This window comes from Colossoma macropomum, unplaced genomic scaffold (assembly GCF_904425465.1).
Source record: "Colossoma macropomum unplaced genomic scaffold, Colossoma_macropomum, whole genome shotgun sequence".
NCBI classification, from domain to species: domain Eukaryota; kingdom Metazoa; phylum Chordata; class Actinopteri; order Characiformes; family Serrasalmidae; genus Colossoma; species Colossoma macropomum.
Genome location: NW_023494792.1, coordinates 20,151,387 through 20,171,322, shown reverse-complemented (window position 1 = coordinate 20,171,322; position 19,936 = coordinate 20,151,387). Strand labels below are relative to the sequence as shown.

The window sequence follows — 19,936 nt, the reverse complement described above, 5'->3', positions numbered from 1 at the left end:
AGTCATATTTAAGTCCATACAACGTACAGTAGCAATAGTAACTGTTAGGATCCCATGTCATGGGTAACTTGTGGGCACATCTAATGCTGAAATACACATACTTAGTTTTTTAAAGACATCTATGTTTACTTCGACCTGACAACACAAAGCCACATTCTGCATGTGTTACTGGCACACATGGCTGAGCAATCATAGAGTGCAGGTGCTAGACTGGTCTGCCTACAGTCCAGACCTATTTTCCATTGAAAATGCTGCACAACGAAATGCAAAATAAGACCAAGAATGGTTGCACAACTTAAGGCTTGTATGATGAAAGAATAGCAAAAAATTCCTCTTTCAAAACCAGATCAATTAGTGTCTTCAGTACCAAAACAATTAAGTGTTATTAAAAGGAAAAATTAGATGTGAAACAGCTGTGAACATGCAACTTATTTAGAACGTCTTGCATGCATCAAATTTGGATTGAGCATATGTTTACAATAAACAAACAACAAAGTTCATCATCAAATATCGTCGTCATGTTTTTGTGTTGTTTTCAATTTAATACAGGCTGGACACTTTCTTTTTTTTTTGTTTTTATTAGCATTTCACATACTGTCCTGACTTTTTTGGAACTGGGTTTGTAACACTTATTTTATTCCTCAGACAAATCTGCTCATCTCTTTCTTCGTCTCTCAGTGAAGGATGATGCATCAAAATGCAGTCCAAAATAGACCTTGTGGCATATGGAATATATTCTTGTGGTAACAGGTTTTCAGTGTTTTTCCCCTCATACAATCCATTAATCTGACATTAAAAGAACTGAATATTATACAAAGCTGTATCTACTGAATTACTGCCAACCATTCTCAGAGGTCCTCCTGAGAGCATTTATAAATTTCAGTAACATGGAAAAATACAATAGTAACTATTTCAAGCAAGTCAAAAATAATCCAGAGTACATGAAAAAATAAACTGGTCCACTCCAGGTAACATTTCATACCAAGAATCTTACATCATCAAACACATCACACTTCACCAATACCCACACACAGGGACAAAATCAAACTGCATCTTTCAGCACTACACTACAAGCTCTATGCTACTCAGTGACTTGTGCACAGGTGAAAAAATAAATGATAGTCCAGTGTCTCGTTTACCAAAATTGATAGCACAAACAACACCGTAAGAGGAAGTATCACTTCAGTCACTCTACAGTCTTTACAGTACAACGCTTTGGTGCCTAGGATGGATGCATGCTCTAGTTATATGGTTTGATATTCATACAGTTTCACTTACAAATAAATGAATTACCACTGTCATGTATACATGAAGTTTGACGTCCTTTAAAAAAATCAATAAATAGCATTTTCTTTTCAGTTTGTATGTTATAGTACTGCTTCATTACTGGGTTGCAGTCGATGGTGTGACCAATTACAAACCTGTATTACCTTAACATGCAGGCCCAGTACTGGAAAAAACTCAATCTGAACCTTTGCTGCATGTGATCATCTAACATCTCATTTGGTTTTTAGTGGAAAATGCTGCTCTGTTTTGTTGTCCAATCATAATGTAAGAAACACAGAACTAGCTGAAATAAACAGACCATCTAATAATTCTATGTATATACATCATTTATGTACTTTATGGTTTTCCTTCATAATTTCAAACTAAAAGCAGCTTTAATAGTCCATTATCTCCATATTAATGCCATAGTGCATCACATGAACGAGTCACATCAGTCAAACTCAGCTCCACAACAGAAAACAGGTGCCACATAAGTCAACAGCAGCTTTCATCAGCAAGAGTCTCTCTTCACACCATGTGTTTGAACTCCTCATGCAGGAGGACATGGTGCCTTCTGGCACAGCGAAGGGTGAAGACTGTGCTACTGACTGACAGCTGCGAGATCACAGGCTGATCAGGGTGGAGAGAAGACATGACCAATGGAAGTGGAGAGAGTGTGTTCAAAGTCTGAAGGTGCTGTGGTCTTCAAATGGTCCTCTAAAAAGGTGGCATCACTTGGATCCAGTGATGATGGTGGTGACGGTGGAAGGCCTCGTACATCGCTTCTCCTTTGCCCCCGTGTTCGAGCCTCTCTGGGATGCAACTACATAAAAATAATACAATCTTCAGTCAACGATTTATATAATGTAATAATTACATCATATGATGAAAATGATATATAAATATGATATTTTTGATATATATCATATGATAAAAAATAACACACAATATTCCATTACTCAAAATGTATTTCACCCAAAACATCTACAAAAATGAACAAAAGTACATTGTACAGATAACCAGCAGCCACTTTCAAGCCTGAATTTGTTTGTTGTTTTGTTCATTTTTATAGACAACAGCATGTCAGAAACCACTTAAACAAGTGTACATAATTATAATACCACTTCAATGTTAAACAACTATCACAACCTTTAAGCTATATTTTATGTCAATTGAAAAACATAAAAAATGGGGGCAGTCATGGGCTGGAGGTCAGGGAACCAGCCTTGTGACCGGAAGGTTGCTGGTTCAATCCCCTGAGCTAACAGTACATGACTGAAGTGCCCTTGAGCAAGGCACCTAACCCCCAATTGCTCCCTGGGCACTGCAGATAGGGCTGCCCACCGCTCTGGGCAAGTGTGCTCACTGCCCTCTAGTGTGTGTGTGTCACTAATGTGTATGTGGTGTTTCACTGCACGGATGGGTCATTTAACTTAAATACAGATTGAGAAAAAACTATGAATTTATATTAGCTTACAGTCATTACGGCTGATGGAGGATACATCGACAGACTGGCTCTTGATAGGCATGGGGGTTTGGTTCTGGTTTCTGTGTTGGGTGGAGTCAATACTGCTGCCTAAACTGCTGCCCAGCTGTAGACGCTTCATATGTCGGATCACCGCTGCAGCGTTAAAGGCTTGCTGTAAAAGAGGGAGTTTTGACAGTTATAATCTCACTTCCAAAAGTATATTGCAATATCTGTGCTGTAGACTACATATGGCACTGTGTTACAGACTGTAGACTAAATTATACTGGCCTCAATTTCTTGTTCTTCCTTCTGCCATTACCAGAAATCAAGTACAGAAATCAGTTTGAACCAGAGAGATGTTACTCACTCTCCATTTGGCTTTAGCAAAGTTCTTCTTCATCTGCCGGCTGACAGACTCATGGATATTCTTACGAAGGGCAGTGTCTCCAGCTATCCTAAAGTTGAGGGGTGGAAAAAATTAGCATGATACTTCTGAAGAGTAAACATAAAGAAAATCAAACAATCTATATATATATTTTTGAAGATATAAATGTGGAAATTTAAATGTAATATTCATGACACAAAACTGCAATAAGTAAAAAAATGTAAATGTAAAAAAAAAGAAAATCTATATAGAAATATATGCTGAAATAAATGAATGAACGCAAAAATAAAGTATAATGAATAATTAAACAAATTGTGAGAATTTTTTTAACAGATGCAAACATGCACATAAAAATGTATTTCTGCATTTATCTATTTCGGTATATATTTTTTCCAGATTTATATATTGTCACTCCCATAGTGAAAACCAATACTACCAATATAAAATTCAATTTATGAATATAAAGCTATTGGGCCTTACTGCCTTGTCTGTAACTGTTACACACTGAATTTGATTACAACCCTGGCAATCCTCAATAATAACTGAAAAATGAATCAGACTGCAAAATTTATCTGTTTGGGCTCCAATGCATTCCAATTTAATCTTACACCACAGTAAACACGTCTATTGTGTGTGCCTTTTTTTGTTATAGAAAGCAATACTAACCAAGGATGCTGAAGAGCCTCATCACATGTGAACCTCTTCTCTGGATTCTTCTGCATCAAATTACTGATGAAATCTTTGGCTGTCAGACACCAGTTTACATTTAGTTATACATGGTTACAGGAAAACTCATGACAGCAGTCAGGAATTTTTACAAATTAACTTTACAGATGAAAAATGCTGCACAGGGTGTGTGCAGGCACCCTTAAATTAAGATTTTTTTTGGTGGGAAGTAATTTAAGCCCATCAAATATAGAGAAAGACGGAGAAAATATTAGGAATGAGTTACAATTATGAAATAAGATTGTTTAGAATTCTTTTTTTTCCAACAGAAGTAGTGCATCATACATGTCCCTGTGTCGCACAAACTGTAGATCAATGGTCTCCAACACTTTACCTGAAGAGCTACCTTCCTGCAGAATTTAGTTCCATCCTGTATCCAATAAGCTGCCTTACCCCTTACTTAACTCTAATACATCTGAGAAGAGGTTGATTAGCTGGAGCAGGTGCAGCAAATTATGGTTGGAACTAGGCTCTCCAAGACCCAGGGCTGGAGACACTGCTATAGACAGATGTCAGTATTAACAGCGCCATTCACCTGAGTCTGAGATATCATCCCAGTATGGTGCGTCAAACTCATAGTCAGCCTTGAGGATTTGCTCAAACAGTTTGGAGTCATTCTCATCATAAAAAGGTGGATAGCCGCATAACCTGTGACAAAGAATGTTTTATTTATATCATTTAATCTGAGATTATGAGAGTATTTTCTTCTAGAATAAAAAATATAAACAGCAAGATTTGGAAAAGGCTACTGTACTAAGAATGGCTACTCACAGTATGTAAGCAATCACGCCAATAGACCAACAGTCTACCGCCTTACTGTAGGGCTTCTGCGCCAGAACCTCTGGAGCTAGTGATAAAGGAGAAAGAACATTCCTGAACAAACAAAGAGCAGACTACACAAAACAGTTCATTTGTGAACAACTAAATGAAGAAACTGATCAAAGGACAAATAGTGGTATATTTTTAATTTTTAGATGAAGACAGAAGATATTTGAAGATCCTGGATGATGGCAGGATTGGTAAACTAGAGCTAGGTTTTGACTGACAACCTTACCAACATATCCTGGAGTTCCACAGGCTGTAGACATGATGTCATTTGTGGCTCCTTCCATCTTGGACAGGCCAAAGTCGCTAATCATGATTTTGGACTCATCTTGGTTGAAGTATAACAAATTTTCTGGCTAACAGGAGACAAGAGATCCAGTTTACTTGAATGCCAAAGAAGAGGAAATAACAGCAGGTGAAGTTTACCTTTTTAATACAGCTACCAAGTTTCACAATTTTTGGCCCAATCCCATTTCTTATTTTTACCCCTACCACTTGTATTCAAGGGTCATCTTGCCCCTTGGAACTGAGTTACAATGGGTAGTTGTTGAAATCTTCCTCTACGAAATGGGACCCTCAAATAAAAAGAACATTACTTCATTAACAGGCTACTAGTGGTGCTCTGTAGGTGACCCTGCCAGTCTGTAGTGACAGCAGAGGAGGGTAAAGTTCAGCAACCTCACTGCTGGTCTTCAGTTAAATTTAGGGAATCATATGTTTTCTGAGGGGGGGTGCGATAATTATTTATTTTTGCCCACACCTAATTCTTTGGTGATATGAAGCTGATGTCAGCTATTCGGCAGCTTCTTGTTCAAATTTCCCTGTTCCACCTTAAATGGAGCAGCAGTTACATTCCGGCGCTTCATGCGTCAGAAACACCGGACAATTTAAGGTCGAACGGGAAATTCAGCTTAATTCTAGCTATGAGACAGTAGCATACTATTAGTGATTTATTGTGCTTGTTATGAAGAAAAGGACCATAATACATTGAAACATTAAACAAAGACAATGCAATGGTTATCGTCATTTTTAACAGAGAAAATTCTCACATTTACGGGTTTCTTTGGTTGCTTACGCAGCCATCCTGCTGTTTTTTCTCTTTTTGTCATAACAGTCCGTTTGGAGTGTGCCTCTGAAAAACCTCCGTTTGGAGGGCATGTAGCCCTAACACTTCACCCTCTATCTCAACAAAAATTAGGACACCATACCCTAGACATGAATGTGCAAAACAGAGGGCTAAGGGTTAAGTGGTAGGGGCAAGGGGTGAAATGGGATTGGGCCTTTGTTTTAGTGTCTCTACTTCTTAACTCTTAATGTTTGATGGCTTCTTTTGCAAGGGGAAGGAAGCAGGCCGTACCTTGAGGTCTCTGTGCACTATACCCAGAGAATGGAGGTAGTTGACTGCATTCAGAACCTGTTTTATCAAATCACTGGCATCTTGCTCTGTGTAAAAGCCTCTCTCCACAATCCGATCAAACAGTTCTCCTCCAGAGACACTGGGGGGAAAAACAGAGCGGAATCAGAAAACTCATTTCCTTCCTTCAATTTCCCTCTAATACAAATGCTACATGGCATTATGTAACGTTACAAATCACAAGTTGGATTTGGCCCCAATATATCTGAAACTAAGACTGCAACAATCTGTTGTTGGTTCTGTTTGAAATCTACTGGATATAACATTTGACAAAAATAACAGCAGACGCCATGATAACTGCTCACATTATTCCCTTTCATTATAGGCGAGAGAACAAGTACTAGCAGAAGTCGTTCCTTCTGTGATGTTTGGTAACTCATCAGTATGCTGATTGGCTCTGCTGTTGATTTTAGAACAGTGGAGCCGTCTTATGCTTGGGGCAAAAGGGCAGTTTCTGCACAGAGTGAGCCACAAGTAGCCACTCTCATTATGCTCTTACTCACAGCTGCATGATGAGGTACAGGTGGTCGGGGCTCTCATAAATGTCCTCAAGAGCAACAATGTTCTCATGCTTGATCCTGAAGAGAAAAAAATAACATAATCAGACGGTGTTATTTATGTCTACCAGTGTACTGTGGTACTGCAAACTGATTCAGATTCCTCAGATTCCTCAGATTCCTCATTCCATCTTTCCCTTAAGTAAGACAAAACAGTTCTACAAAGTATTAAAATATCGCTACTGCCTACAGTCCCACTCAGAGGCAGTCATGCAGTCGGTGAATAACTGAACAGTGCCACAGTTTTTGATGTCCTGGCTTTGTGCTACATTACATTGGATTTAAAATTAAACACTGACTATGAAGATACCCTCTTTCTGCAGTCACTCTAGAAGCCAGTCAGCTGACAGAACGGCAGTCGACTTAAATATTTTCAATCAATGTAATCAAATATAATATTATCCCTCTAACTCTGGTATCACATTAACTAGGATAGTGTTGACTCTCTGTGTGTGCATTGTGGTGGCTCTGAGGGACGAAATGAAGGGTAAAGTAGCTGATAGCGCTGATAGCTAGTGGTAGGAGAGGTGAGTTAGCAACTGGAAGGTGAAGGTTCAAATCTCAGGAATGACTGGGTATATCTGGTTGTGCCCTTAGGCACGGCACTTAACCCCCCACTTCTCCAGGCAGTGCTGTGCTGCTTCCGGACTTGGCATAGTTAGACAGCAAAATGACAAATCTCTCTTGTAGGATCAATAAACTTTTTAAAGACATAATGTAACACAGAGGAGGGGGGGAACCCCCTGAAGTGAAAACAATTTACACTTCTCTACAAAAACGGCTGTGCCAGGATAAAACGGATAGACAATTGCAGCTTTCCTGACATAAAAAAAAATCGTGTACAACAGCCGCAATAAAAATAACATTTAAACACAATAAAAACACTTCCTATGAATCCTGTACACATAACGATTTATAAATGCATTTATAAGGTGTTACATGGCATGCATAATACCTTATAATGCCTGGCACAAGCCTGTGTGATTGCTTATAAGTAGTTATAATTGTAGGTGTAACACTTAATAAAACAAGAGAATATGACTTCACAATATTAGATTTTACAATGCACTAAAATATCCACTGACTACAACACTGTAAACACAAATGCTGTACTGCACTATAACAAGGTTCTGGTATATTTTCTGTATAACACCCTGGCTTATCACAACAGTTGTTGTCAACTTTGCTAAAATGAAGCAGTGAAATATATTTATATATAGCGTGAATGTGATATAGCAATTTACTTTTAGCTAACTGGTAACTGAACAGATATGATCATGCTTTATAGATTAGAAGTCACATGCTCCTGCCTTATGAAGTGTTATGCATGTAATTACACCTACTGAAGAGCAATTATAAAAGCTTATGCCGGGTATTTTAAGGTATTGTGTGTTACGTGTACCATATAATGCCTTAGAAATGCATTTATAGAGCATTACTGTGGTTCTGCAAAGCGTTACTTTTGTAAATGTTGACCTGCTTGAAGGTGAAGGTGAAAATCATACACATTTCCAACAAAATATATATTCCTTTAATATTACTGAAAAAAGTGCAAAAAGCAAAAACTGAGGGATGCCAATAACAGACGGAATACCTATGAAAAAAAACTGTTGAACAGATTAAGAACATTCTCTGGGATGTAGGCGTAGAGGTGTTAACGACTACCCTGAAAAGAAGCATGCAGCATGACCTTAGCGGTTTCACCACAAAATGCAAACCTCTGAAAAACCCCAAGAACAGAAAGGTCAGGTCACAATGAGTGAGATCAGAGAAGAGTCTGTAGTTTTGTTACAAAATCTTATAAACAGATAAAACAGAGATGGAAATTCTGGAGAAAAAAAGTACTGCTTATAAACGAAAGCATCCCTCCTCATTTGTAAAGCATGGTGGTGTGTGCATGTACAGCTGCCAATGGAAGTAATTCACTCATCTTCATTGATGATGTGACTGCAGACAGGATAAATTTGAGGTAAACATAATAATATGATAAGCATGGTAACTGCCCAGATCCAACCAAATACTTCAAAACTCAGTGAAAAGTACTTCACCTTGCAGCAGGACAATGACCCGAAGTGTACTGCTAATGCAACTGTGGAGTATTTTAGAGCCAGAAAGATGGAATGTTCTTTAGTGGCCAAGACAATCACCTGAGCTGAACCCCACTGAGCATGCATTTCACTTACTGAAGACAAGCAAGAACAGAAAATGTGCACAATTCAAGCCTGGTAGAGCATGATCAGGAGAGACACTGTGTGTCTGATACTGATGGTCCACGCAGAATACAAACACAGTGAAAAGGACAAAGGCCATCCTTCATTTATTTCATTTCCAGTCAAAATTGTCATTAAGTCATTTATTTTTCAGCATCAGAAAAAAAAGAAAACATATTTAACAGAATTACACAGAAGCCTCAATGACTCAATATATATTTTTTCAATATTTATTTAAGGTTTCCACCCTCTGTCTTTACTACAGCTTCCCTTGTTTTTGGGAAACTGGCATTACGTTTTTCAAAAAAAGCTGCAGGGATATTTTTCCTCACAAGTTCAGTCTTACAAGTCGGTTGTATTTTCTGCTTCTTACAATCCAAGTAATCACAAGTACATTCAGTGATATTGAGGTCCAGACTCTGAAGTGGCCAGTCCATTTTTCACACCAGCAGCTTCTTTGTTTGATTGACAACTTTTCTTTTTTTTTGTCAGCTGCACATCCTTTCACACTCATAGTGCTAAGCTGTCTTCTCACAGTTGAAAGTTGCACAGAAAAACCTGTGGATTGGTCTACCAGCTCTTGTTCGGTTGTAAGGAGCCTTAATTTTTTTAAAAATATTTTTTGAGCTCCACTTTTGAAAACTCCTGTTTTTTCACTTATTATCCTTATGTCTTTCCCCTTCCGTAAGCAAGTAAATGATCTTATATCTAATCTTAGTTAATGGCTGTTTTGATTGGACAGGGTGGTCTCTGACTTCTGCATAGCACCATAAATGTAAATATTAATGTAAAATATTAAAGCTGTAAATGTAATATAAATGTAAATATTAAAGCTGATGTACTGTACTTTAACCTCATGTAATAGTTTTAGTTCAAATCCTAATTGCTAGTGTGAGACACAAGAAAAAAACGGTGTCACTGTCTGGTTACTTACGGACTGCAATGTATGTGAAGCTCAAATACTTGGAGTCCAGTGTCTGAGAGAACCAGGGACAAGGGGGAAAACATAACACATACAAAACAACCTAAATTTGAATATGAATGCATTAAAACTGCCCCTAAATAAAGTCAGAAATGTGAATATAAATGAACTTACATATATAATAAAGTGTCAATGAATGTCACTATCGCACTACTAAAACAGCAGACACTCTGCAGATTGCTTTGCCTTCTGTTCTCAACATGGCAGCATGAACATGCTCATATGTAGATAAAATGGGCTGCTACCTTATGAAAAAAGCTGCTTTAAACAATAGTGTTTCCTTTCAAGAGCATTCATCACAGTGCTGTTTTTATCCAATAAAACAGAAAGAAATTACTTCATTTATATTTTTTGCTGTTCACATTAAACTACTAGTTAACATTCTGAGTATTTCCATTTGTGTAGTAAATATGAATTTCACTTTCTCTCAGGGCGAACAACAGGTCTTTTCAGGTCCTATTAACACAGCTGTATGCATTCAGCAAATCATCCCTTCCTGATAGCTTATCCAGGCATACTCTTCTTATCAACTTAACCAACAGGCATGACTACGTTTGCCTTCTGCACTGCTGTTGCCCTACACAGTGCTGAGCAGTTGATCCCCAGCTGTCTGCAAAGCCCCTCTTCCTCATCATGAGCAGCCTTGCTCTTAGCGCCTGCTCCTCTTTTACCATGACAACCATCATGCCGTGCTTGCACGCATACGTGTGTGGAATAGCGAGGCCTGCAGAGGAGGCTGCATGAGTCACGGCTGAGGGCGGAGAGTGCGTGTGTGGGGGAGAACACCACAGCCTCGCAAACAGCGCAGCGGACTCTTAACAGAAGGTGCAGGTGGGTGTGGGGGACAGGTAGGGGCACTGCGAGAGCAGCTTCAAAAAGCCTGACTCATCTCGCACTCACAGAAGAGCGGAAGCAACAGTTAGAATGGCTTAACTCTTCACTTCTGCTTAGCGTCTGTCTTATACGCTGGCATTTCACTTTCAATAAGAGGAAACAGACTTAACAAAAGGCCTGAGTGCCTATTACTGTGATGATTAATCAAGTAAATGGTCCAAACAATAGAAATGCCTATAAATATGTGTTTTCATCAGACTCTGTTTCTTACTGTGAGAGAGACCAGTAAGAGAAGTTAAAATACACATAATCATACACATAATGGCAGCTGTATTTAATACGATTATGTACTAATGTTCAAAATCCACTTCATATATTAAAATATTTTGTTTTTTTTAGTTTAAAAACATTATCACTGTAATGACCTGCACACTATACATTTAAATATTATACACTATTTGCTAAGGGATACTTTAGCTGTTTTTTATTATACTGAAAGTTATTAAAAGATAATAATATACTGTTTCTATTATACATTCAAACAGTGAATGTATATTGATCCTCACAGTATATTATATATTCATTACTTCATTATCGATGTTGTACACCTTTCTCAGTGATTTTAGAATCTTCAACAGCTCCCCTTGTTCTTTCTGGACACATAAAACACTTCTTAATTTTTATTTACAGCTTCCTAGTGTCCAACTAATTATATAAATATTTTCTAGTGCCCTACTTATCACATTCTACACTTTTGAACACTAGTGCATATTTGTGTATATGTGTATTTCACAGGATGAGCATGGACATTGCGCTTAGAGGAGGAAACCTCTCTGAACTCTTCGATAAAGTGAGTACTGTTAATATGAAACACCTTTGTCACTGCTGAATGGTTTTAGCTATTTCCCCTGCTGTTTCAGATAGAGGAACCTATATGTTGAGCAATACTTACTTCCTGAGTACAGCAATTTCATTTTCAATGCTGCTCTCCTTCCCTCTCAGAGCTTTCTTAGGGATGCATTTCACTGCGTACATCTTCCCTGTGGTCCTCTCTCGAGCGAGAACCACTTCTGAGAATGCTCCCCTAAAAAAAGAAGTGGAGAAAGAAATCACTTAGAGGAAAGAGCTTAAAAAGGCATGAGCTCAAAAAGGGAAACATGTTGATGTGAGAAAAGCTGCTGGCTCTAGTGGGGACCCTACATGCACATTCCAGTGCATTTCCATTCAACTCTATTCCAAGTAAAGAGACACACAGCTCTGAACAGGCTCTTCAGGAACGTCCTATTCTGTCTACTGTGTGTAATCAGTTGCCCATAGCAGGTTCTTAAATCAACTGCAGTTTGCAGTCTGTAGCTAAGCCTTTAGTGGTCACTGAAAATCCCCAGTAATCCCTCACACCACACACACACACACTCAGCTACCAGCGCAAGGTCATAGGAGTTCAGGTCAAACCCACCAATTGGCCATTCCTCAGTTCACTCAGTCTGTCTGCATCATGACCCTGAAGTTTTGCAGTTCAAAAAGAGTCAAACTATTATTTTTACATTGAAAATTTTCAATTAAGCTAAAGGTGGGCGATATGATGATATTATATTGTTATTGGGATCAGTTTTATTATCGTGATACCGATATACTGATTTTTTTTAACACTTTGTGGATATCGTCAGTCTAACAGCATTACAGTGAAAGCATAATTAGTCCTGTTTAATTAGATTTAGTGAAGTACAGTATGAGAAATGTTGAATAAAAATCATTGTACCCAGAGGTTTTGGTGGCAGTTTTCAAATGTGGTTCCACTAGTACATTGTATCTGTGTGTCAAAATATTATGATGCGTATTCTGTATCGTAAGAATGTCTTTAAGCACCGTGATATCTCTGCCATATCACCCACCCCTAATTTAAGCTGTATGTGAGCTAAAATGTTTGAAAAGTGTTCTAAGAAACAGAAGTATTATATAATTAAGCATCTCTACACTGGTTATTACATTTTTCATAGACGCCATGAAATGCTATTTCTGCCTCTTTTGGGGATCCCTTAGTTTGAACAATGCAATGTTTATTTTCTTCAATCATACTGATGGAATATATTTTGATGGAAATGTTGATGACTTATAATATCTAAAGCAAACTAGATTTTCATCTTCGTAGGAGAGTAAACAAGTTTTACTGTTTTCATCTCAGCACAGTCGTCTCTGTGGAGAGGTGTGAACTGTTCTCACAGCAGGAGGATCTCACCCCTCCTCTTTCACCCCTCATTGCTCGCTAGCAGCGCAACACAGTATCCCAACATTTCACACACAGAGTGCCAACAGTGTCCTTGTTAAACTGGTAACAAAATTACAGGAAAAAATATTTAACCCCTGAAAAAAGTCCAGTTTTAGGACATACTCAAGCTTATTATTTAGTAACTACATGGACTACAATACAGACTGGCTGAGTTATTCTTGGGTTATAGAAGTGTGTAGTTCAAATTATAACTTGACTTTGAGTTCTGGCCATTCAGGAGTTTAACTTTATATTAGTTCAACACATCCGAGGCTCCTAGAATGGCTCCTACGGGCCCTGCAGAAAGAAGCTACACCAGCCACAGTGGTGTCACCCCAGCATTATCTTCTCTGAAGTGTCCAGAAATCAGAAGAGAGATTCACTGTGCTCCAGGGAAGCTCACTCACTGGGGTTAAGACTCACTGAATACTGACTAACTGGAAGATGACTAACTGAAAACATCTTGAAGCACCCATACTGTTTTGATGCTTGTATCCAGTCATCGGGTACAAACACAATACATTAGCCACCTTCTGCTTTCACCAGCACAGCAACAAGAACAGTAAAAGCTGTCACTGTAACAACAGCAATACAAACATATCACACACAAACACCAGGAAACTAATCAGATCTATGCAATATAAAACTAATCAGATTTATGCAACAGAAAGCTAAGCAGATCTATGTTGGCAATAATCAAAATTGGAAATAAATCACGTTGCTAAAAGACAACAGGATAAATATCATGATTTATATGGGATATATTTTGACCCATTTTAATACCTACAGCATATTTACATTAGTAACAACTAATCCTGAGGTTAATATGTTTGGCTGGCGTCTCACTCCAAAGATCCTCCTCTGACATCAAATAGGCTTCATGAAGAAAGTATGGAGTAAGCAATGATTATTCATGGATTAATGATATTAGAGCCCATTACACATGCTTGATTTAATCTCTCCCTGATGAATTTTGAGAGAACATAAGGAGGTTAATAGAAATTGCCCTTTGTAAGCCGAGGAGACGCAGTCAAACAGCTCAGAGGGGATTCGTGCAAGCAACAAACATTCTGGGCTGGTTTTCCGGGTGTTAGTTCAGCCTTGTCTTCAGCAGAACTACACTGTCAGTAGGGATTCACTGTTATCAGTCCTTCATATCCTAGGACTATATCTAATCTGGCCTGTTTTGGGCCTCAGGTGCCAAATGAAAGCGTGCACTACAGGAGCAACCCAAAAAACCTTTTGCACTACACTAAATAACTGTGAAGTTAATTAAACTTCCAAGCTATTGAAGGTCTAAAGCTGGCAGTCACTGCTCTACTACTTTAAAAAAAGCACAACAGGAGTTTCCCTTTTGTCTGCATCAGGTAAAAATAATACTTTTGTTTTGGGTTGCAGTGAGAAGGAAGCCAGTCAAACCACAGGAAGTTTCCACTCGGTGGAACTCCAGTGCCTCTGCTAGAGACGTGCATCACTACATGCTATGCTGATTAGAGCACCAACAACCTACAAGCAGCAATGTTACTGAAGCAGTCAGGCCATCTTACTGAAAAATATAATAATATATAGAGGTATACAGCGTTAAGGATCATTATAAAAGGATCACTACAATCATTTTAGTCGAGGTACAAACAATGTAAATGTACCTTAAATGGCACAGCAATGTCTTTAATGTCCAATTGTGCACCTTAAAACAGTTTTAAAGGAGGACTACACTCACTTTCCCAGAGCAAAGGGGCATACTCCTTTTCATAACTTTATTTTTTTTATGTAGAAAATACAATAAAAAGCCTGCAGTAAAGACAGAGCCACTTTAAACTTTAAAAATATACTTTCAGTGGAATATGGTACGAGTATGTTCCCTAACGTAAGGTACTGAAGACATATCCTTGAAGGTATGAACCCTGTGACAGCATTTATACCCTGAAAGGTACAATTTTTTGTTTTTTTCTGAGAGTGAACCAATGGTCTCTGATCATGCACAAACAGGGATGGACAGTAACACCAAAATCACATCAGCATCAGCAGATATTTGCTTAACAATTATATCAGTATCAAGAGATGTTTAGATTTCATTGATATTTCAACTGATATTTATATTTGCTGTATTGCAGAAGAGCAAAACATCTAGGTGACACAGGCTACTATGCTAAAATATCTGCATTTTATTCATTACAAAGCATTTGTAACTACAGAAATAAATGTTACATTCCTATGTAACGCTAAGCCATATGGATTTAGTCCTAATTTCTCCTTTTTATTAATGTTTACGTATTGGTTTTGGCAAATATGTACATAAAAAATATCGGTGACGGCCCAGAATTCCCAGTACTTTTAACTCTTTTTTTTGCCACATATACCACTTTTTAGGGTTCAGTTTATTTATGACAAATAACAGGATGTTTACTGTGCTACTGTGAAGCTGAAACACTGGCTCTGGGGCGACCCACTGAAATCTGAACAATTGAAACATGAGCAATTAAACCATAGCGGTTTGATGTTTGCACCGCACACGATGGTACAAACACAACCTTCTGCTGTCATTACCAAAAACAACAAATACAGTAAACACGATGGCTGAATAACCGCAATAAAAGCATACCACACACACTGTATGCACACGAGGGCAGGTGCATGCCAGTACAGCACTTTATCCTAGGCATAATGAGGATTATGGGGTCTTAAACTAAAATGGTTGCTGGATTAAATCATGCATTCTGATATGCATCCAGAGAAACATAATGCAGAGGTATGTGGCAGTGCAGGACAGCCCTGTGTGTGTGTATGTGGGACAGTGCAGATTGAGAATGGGTTTCTGTTGAGTCACCACTGGAGGGAATGTTTTTGACAGGACATGAGGAAAATGATGACCACATGCTGCCCATGAGATGTGGTGTTTTACCTTGTTCAGGAAAAGCAGATGTGGTTTGAGTGTGAAGATCATATAAACATTCACTTCTATTTCAGTGCCAGATGGCTTACCACCATTCTAATAATCAGATGGAACTATCTTGTGTTTTGAGTGTAAAGATAAAATACACTTTCACTGTAATGTACTCCATGACTTTGTTTTTCATGCTTGACAAGATTTAAACATAAACATGCTTATTTGTGTGTTGTTACATGATGCTAACTGGTCTACCAGTATGCTGAATAATCAGAATGAACTGTCTTGTGTAAGACGCATTAACGGGTACTTATATAAGAGATGGGATGGGAAATCCTCAGGACATAATCCAGGTAGAACCTGTTCCGGATTTCCATTTCCTTTTTGTTTAATTCAGCACCCGGTTTTCGCATCACACAGACTGAACTACTGACTTCTGAAACAAATGCTTATTTTAATAGTCTTCTAAGGCTCTGAAAGGAGCTTTTTAAACAGAGTGAGTTTAGAGAGATCTTCTTGAACATGGTATAATCTCAGTCTTTCCTTAGCTTTAACTAAAGCCTCTCAGCCATCAATATTGTTTTAATCCACAGTGGAAGCTCCAGTGTTGGGGGTACTTTCTGTGTATGTGTGGGTAGTTGTGGTGGGGTAGATGTTGATCCACGGGTTACTTACTGACAATCTGCCAGATTACAGGCTGTGAGAGCACAGCAGTACTGACTGTACTGACTTCTGCTGCTGTAACTGCAGAGCCTTTCCTCAAAGATTGATTCTGGATTACTAGACTGTGTTAGTAAAGCAGATTCATAACTAATTTATGGCCAAGTAGAACCAATAGAAGATGAAAACAGAGAGCAAAACCCTCCAAATGAATGTATTCAATTAAAAAAATTAAAGTCAACCAGTTCAGACTATCACACTACATTTTTTCTCATACTTTTTATTTTGGAATCCTCAGGAAGTTGACATGGAAATGAATCTGGACTCTTACGTTCTTAAGTTTTTGCACGAGGCTATTGTATCTGCAGGTCTGGTAGGGGCACATCCGTCTCTTTCTCTCTCGACAGTCTGCACAGATGTGTCTGAAGAATGAGGCCAGGGGCAGCGCATGTTATCAGCCCTTTGCTGGACAGAATGTCACTCAGCAGGGCTGTTTGAATGGGCAACATTCATAATCACGATTATTTTGGTCAATAGTGAGATCAGGATTATTTACCACGATTACTCATTACTCATTTAACACTCATATTTAACAAGATTACTAATTTGGAAACATAACACATTTATTGAACTTAACAGTGGATTTCCTTGAACTTTAAGTATAATTCAACTGAAAAACAACCAAAAAAATTAAGCAAAGCAGTGTGCTGGATTTACAACACAACAAAACCAGAGGATCATCGTGAAAAAGAACGTGGCACAATATTAATTTTATCTCGATTACCTTATTTTCATAATGGTTGGAATCCAAAATTGTAACTGAAAATAAAATCTGATTAATTGCCCGGCCCTATTACTTTATAGATTCAATTCATCATCCAAAAACAATCTCAAACTTCACCATTTAACCTTAAGGAACACTCTGATGAAAACATCCTCTTTAATTAGGTTATTTACAAAGACACTAACATGTGACCAAGGAAACACTAATTGGTTGAGGATCTGAGGAAATTACAGTAAGAACCTTTTATAATGCACTTACTGACAACACAGATTCTTATCCTGCTCTCTGATGGTTGCCTACAACATACTGTACTGAAAAAAAGGAGGAAATTGTTCATATTTAAACTCTTCCACTTAAAATGGGTGGAGATAAAAACAAACCATTAAAGCTAGAGGAAAAATAAACCAACAGTCAGTGACTGGCTTTCCTAAGCTATATCCAGTGCTTACACAAGTTAGTAGACAAGACGCTTCCAGTTTTAATGTCTCTGACAGTGAAACATCAGACTAGTCCTAGAAAAATGTTGACAATAACAGAACTCAATGAGTTTGTAAGCAAATAAAGTAAGTAAGTGTCCTGAAGGGGAATTCAATAAACACGATGAAAATAAAAACAGCTTAACACGTTACTAATTCAGTTTTAAACCACTGCCAAACAGACTAAGGGAAGGCAGCCAGAAGTGCTCTCTGAACTAGTGGGACTTGTCCAGTTCGCGCCCATGGCGAGCTGACATTCCTCAAGTGTGCAGAAGCCGAGCTGCCATAGCACTCTCAGCAGAGAGAGCCTGGGGTTAGAGCTCCCATTCTCTTAGGAAGAAGTCTGACTGGTTATAATAACCTACAGGTCCAGAGTCTACCGTGGAAACATATGAACCTAAGCAGTGGACAGCGTCATGCTGAAGTTTCAAAAGCAGGCTGAAGTTGGTTTACTGTTCGCCAGCTTCTTGTTCGAATTTTCCCGTTCCACCTTAAATAGTGCAGCAGTTACGTTCTGGAACCTGACGCTGCGCGGGTGCCTGCAATGTAACTGCTGCACCATTTAAGGTGGAACGGAAACATTCGAACAAGAACCTGAGTTTTGGTCACAAACATAGACCTCGTTTCAGGTAGAAGGGGAATTGATATTCACACGCGTTTGTGTGTGTGGTTAGAAACGCTACTCACGTTCCCAGGATCTCCTTAAACTCAAAAATCTTCTTGATGTCATCGACTTGCTTTTTCCAAGATCCATTCACGGACTCTTCGTTTCCCCTGGCCATGTTGGCGCCAGGGATAACACTCCGTAAGTAGAACAAAAAAAGGAGAGAGCTACCCCCGTTCTGTGACCCAGGGTGCGGCTACAGCACGAACACAAACAAACCGTTAAACCCGGCAGACAGAAGTGTGGCGGTTCTCAGTCGAGCCTCCTGCTCGGAGCCCCCGCTGCTGCTGTGCTCACTCCGCTACAGACGCCACCATAAAGATGCCTTACGTAGCTGGCTAGCCGAAAATGTGACTAATCCAATCGAGTGATGCAGATACCGCCTCGCCGAGTCGCCTCTGATGAGGGAAGGCAGTCCAGCCCAACAGACATAGAAACTCTCCTGTATGTCTGAGTCATTTTTAGTTTTAACTCTCAGTGGGCTGGCTGAGCTCTGGGGCACCAGTGAACCAGTGCTGAGGCGACGGTCTCGCTGTAGAACTAGCAGCCGGACTGAGAGCCCGCAGAGCAGAGAGAGCCGGTGTGCTGCTGCATAGACAACAGAGGCGAGCTGACCGAGAGAACTACCGTCATTTCAGAGAGCGGCAGGTGCAGCTCTATCACTCTGAAGCAGTCATGTTCACTAAAACACTAAACAGCCATTTAAATCACAAATCTAAATGTAAAATAAAGTAACACTTTATTTGGATGGTGCACTGTAGACGCTTTACAGATGCTCAGTCTGTCTTTAAGTAACATCCAATATCATGCTAAATGCTGCATCCTGCATCCCTTCTATCCCAAATAATTCAAAAGTATGAAGCCATCCTCACTAAATATCTATGAACTGCTGCTGAACTTGAAGTTGAGTGTGAAAGATTCTATTCAGTGTATCCCTAACCCTAATCTCAACACAAAACCTACATCTACTCCTAAACCTAACCTTAACCATGATGTTCTTGATAATCAACTATCACCAGGCAGTCTGTTAATAGTTTAACTATCTGTAGATCTATAGGGGACCATCAAAATAAAGTGTGACCTAAAATAAATACATCTTCCAGAACAGAGGAAAGATTTTCCCACCTTAGAATAATTTCACCTCACTGAAAGGTTACTTGCAACATAACAAATAAATGGTTCTTAGACTTTTTTTGCTGATCTTTATAAGGTTAGCAAATGATTCTGGAGAGAGATGTAATTGTAAAAAGTCTCCACCCTTTTAATTTGCAATCATGGACCTACCTACCCTATGGACAAAAGGGGTGTGGGGGCAACTCCATATTAATGCCTGTGGATTTAGAATGGAATGTTATAAAACATCATGTGGGTGTAATGTGTAGGTGTCCCAATACTATTGTCCATATAGTGTATGTTTTCAGGGCTCTATATTCTCTTAGCTTCTTGTATGATAACATCACACCACAATATGATATTCTATGATAAGGATGCTGAAATCATGGTTACGGTCCTGGGGTCATCAAAAGTCCTAC

The 19,936-nt window shown here is 38.8% G+C and overlaps 1 protein-coding gene across 1 annotated transcript; it reads right to left on the bottom strand.

Moving 5' to 3' along the window:
- Positions 1-593: 593 nt before the first annotated feature.
- Positions 594-19,747, bottom strand: camk1db (calcium/calmodulin-dependent protein kinase 1Db). Its single transcript, XM_036576444.1, has 11 exons — positions 18,428-19,747; positions 11,620-11,751; positions 6,588-6,662; positions 6,028-6,166; positions 4,900-5,026; positions 4,617-4,692; positions 4,381-4,493; positions 3,786-3,864; positions 3,102-3,189; positions 2,744-2,906; positions 594-2,089 (listed from the first exon to the last, which is right to left on the bottom strand). Exons 1-11 carry the CDS (start codon positions 18,520-18,522, stop codon positions 1,998-2,000), a joined length of 1,179 nt encoding a protein of 392 aa, XP_036432337.1. The 5' UTR covers positions 18,523-19,747; the 3' UTR covers positions 594-1,997.
- Positions 19,748-19,936: the final 189 nt, after the last annotated feature.